The sequence below is a fragment of the Solanum tuberosum genome, unplaced genomic scaffold (assembly GCF_000226075.1).
Source record: "Solanum tuberosum cultivar DM 1-3 516 R44 unplaced genomic scaffold, SolTub_3.0 scf00091, whole genome shotgun sequence".
In the NCBI taxonomy this organism is placed as follows: domain Eukaryota; kingdom Viridiplantae; phylum Streptophyta; class Magnoliopsida; order Solanales; family Solanaceae; genus Solanum; species Solanum tuberosum.
In genome coordinates this window covers 1,400,273-1,402,772 of record NW_006239016.1, presented here as the reverse complement: position 1 = coordinate 1,402,772, position 2,500 = coordinate 1,400,273, and the positions used below count along the sequence as shown (strand labels likewise).

General features: G+C 32.2%; 1 protein-coding gene across 1 annotated transcript; it reads left to right on the top strand.

The window, feature by feature from the left end:
• The first annotated feature begins 716 nt into the window (after positions 1-716).
• LOC102587265 (uncharacterized) lies at positions 717-1,238 on the top strand. Its single transcript, XM_006347201.1, has 2 exons — positions 717-897; positions 979-1,238. Exons 1-2 carry the CDS (start codon positions 777-779, stop codon positions 1,236-1,238), a joined length of 381 nt encoding a protein of 126 aa, XP_006347263.1. The 5' UTR covers positions 717-776.
• Positions 1,239-2,500: the final 1,262 nt, after the last annotated feature.

Here is a 2,500-nt window from a genome sequence, read left to right as displayed (position 1 = left end):
TATCAAAACACACCACGATGCAGAGTTCACTAAATATTGTTCCTACTCGACGACAGGAGTGTGTAGGCGTATTCAACATCGAAGGTATGTTTTAATATAGAGGGAGTGTTACTTTAGGTAGGTAAAAGCAAACACTTGATAGTTGAGATATGAAACTCACGAAAAGGTGAAAAGAGTTAATGGTAAAAAACACACATATAAAGAAGTCTATTCTAACATTATTGGGAGTGGAAAAGTCTCAGAATTATATTTAGATATTTCCAAAGAATTCTGTCAACATCTAAAGGACTTTTCTCCCTCTACTTATGCATTCTTTTCTCTTTTTTCTCCATTTGGTCACAATCGTTTTCCAAGTAGGACACTATATACAGTTCTATTCTAACATTTTTAGACATAGAATGCTAGAGAGACAAGAATTGAACTTGAGACTAAATTTTCTTCACTATACACTGAGATTCCAGGAACATTTTCCTTCAGTCTTTATATACAAAATAAGTACTTCTTGTGCACATTTAATGTCTCATAGAATCTCTGAGAACACTTATCATTTGACAAAACCAATATAGTAAGCTCTGATGTCAATGCTGAATAAAACACTCAACTAAGAGGAGCTTTGTTAAAGCATCTGAAATATTCAGTAGCATTCTAGTTTAATTCTATTTTCTCTATTTCAATTTTTTGCAATTTCTTGAACAACATTGACTCGAAACTTTTTTATTGTCACTTTTCTTATACTAGGTGTGGTTGCAAAGGGACGAGGAAAAGGTCTTAGATCTATGTCTAATGCTCGAGGAGTGCGAACAATGAACAAAAACTACTTGAGTGTTGATAAAGGACATATTCCATCTTTTTCATCTACTGAAGAACTTATGCAATACATCAAAACAAATTCATCAAGTATGATTCTACAATTTATTATGTTTTAGAATTGAATTTAATTTATTGCTAATGTTTATCTGATATGATTTCTTGCACTAGGTGCTCAAGGGAAGTCTCAAGGGCTTAAATCTATGTGCTCAATTGAAGATTCTGAAAATGAGGAGCGATCTTTCAATCAAAATGCTCGTTATGTGAGTCAAAGTATGTCAAGACCTTCTGCATCTCAAGGATGGCGAACAATGAATAAAAAGTTTTTGGCTTCTGAGAAAGAGCATAAGCAAGTTGATGTTCCAATTTCTCTTTCTACTGATGATGTTATGGAGTCCACCTCAACATTTGAAACAAGTATGATTTCTTAAATTTTTTTCTTTTTCAGAATTTAATTTAATTTAATTCAAGTACTTTTATTGATACAATTCCTTGCATTAGGTTTTTCGCAAGGATTGAGAACAATGAATAAAAAGTTTTTGGCTTCTGAGAAAGAGCATAAGCAAGTTGATGTTCCAATTTCTCTTTCTACTGATGATGTTATGGAGTCCACCCAACATTTGAAACAAGTATGATTTCTTAAATTTTTTTCTTTTTCAGAATTTAATTTAAATTAATTCAAGTAATTTTACTAATATAATTTCTTGCATAGGTTTCTCTCAAGGATGGAGAACAACAGATAAAACTACTTTGGCTCATGAGAAAGAGAGTTTGCATTCTGATATTCCAATTTCACCTATTGAACAAGTTAAACAGTCTGCCCAAACAGCTGAAACAAGTATGCTTTCATTTCTGATATCTATTTAATCACAAGTTTATCATATGTACAATATTTTCTACCATTTAATAAATTATGTAAATGTAGGTTCATGGTGCCTAACTGGAAATGGAATAAAAAGTTCGAGGAAGTAACAAGTGCAAAGAAGTTGCATTGCTTGATATTGGACAAAAGCTAAAAGTGACATTTTACAATAATCGAACAGTTGGGAAGAATAGTAATCTATTTTGAGGCACTTGGGAAAAATAGTTACGGGATCGTAATATATGTCCGTTGGGAGTATCATCATGGAAACACATTAAGGAGGAAAAGCTAAATCATATGTGGGCTGTTGTTAAGGTAATTTGATTAAATATTTCAATTTCTTCTTGAGCTACTCTCTTCTTAATACAATTCTTGATGCTTAATTAGTGTGCTCCTTCGTGTTTCAATTTTAAATTGTTTCTCCCATATCGTTTTACATACTAGGACTGTGACTAATCTGAGCTTTGTTAGATCTAAGGAATTGATGGTTAGCTTAAGCAAAATACAAGTTGTTCCTGTGATTATAGCTGATGTGAACCTATGTTTGATACATTATAGGATAAATTTGATAGTGATGACATGAATAGTCATCGAGATCATGTTTTGGGGTGGATGAAAGAGTTATGGAATAAATGGAGAGGTCAATTGCATGCAAACTATGTGAAGGGTAAGCCTATACAAGAGGCTCTTAAGAATATGCCTAAGGGGGTAGAAAAGAAGCAATGGGAGTGGTTGGTAAAAGAACATTTTACTTCAAAAGATTTTCAGGTTTGACATATTAATTTCATTTTGATAATTTATTTATAACATTTGAATTTAATGTTGTTACTC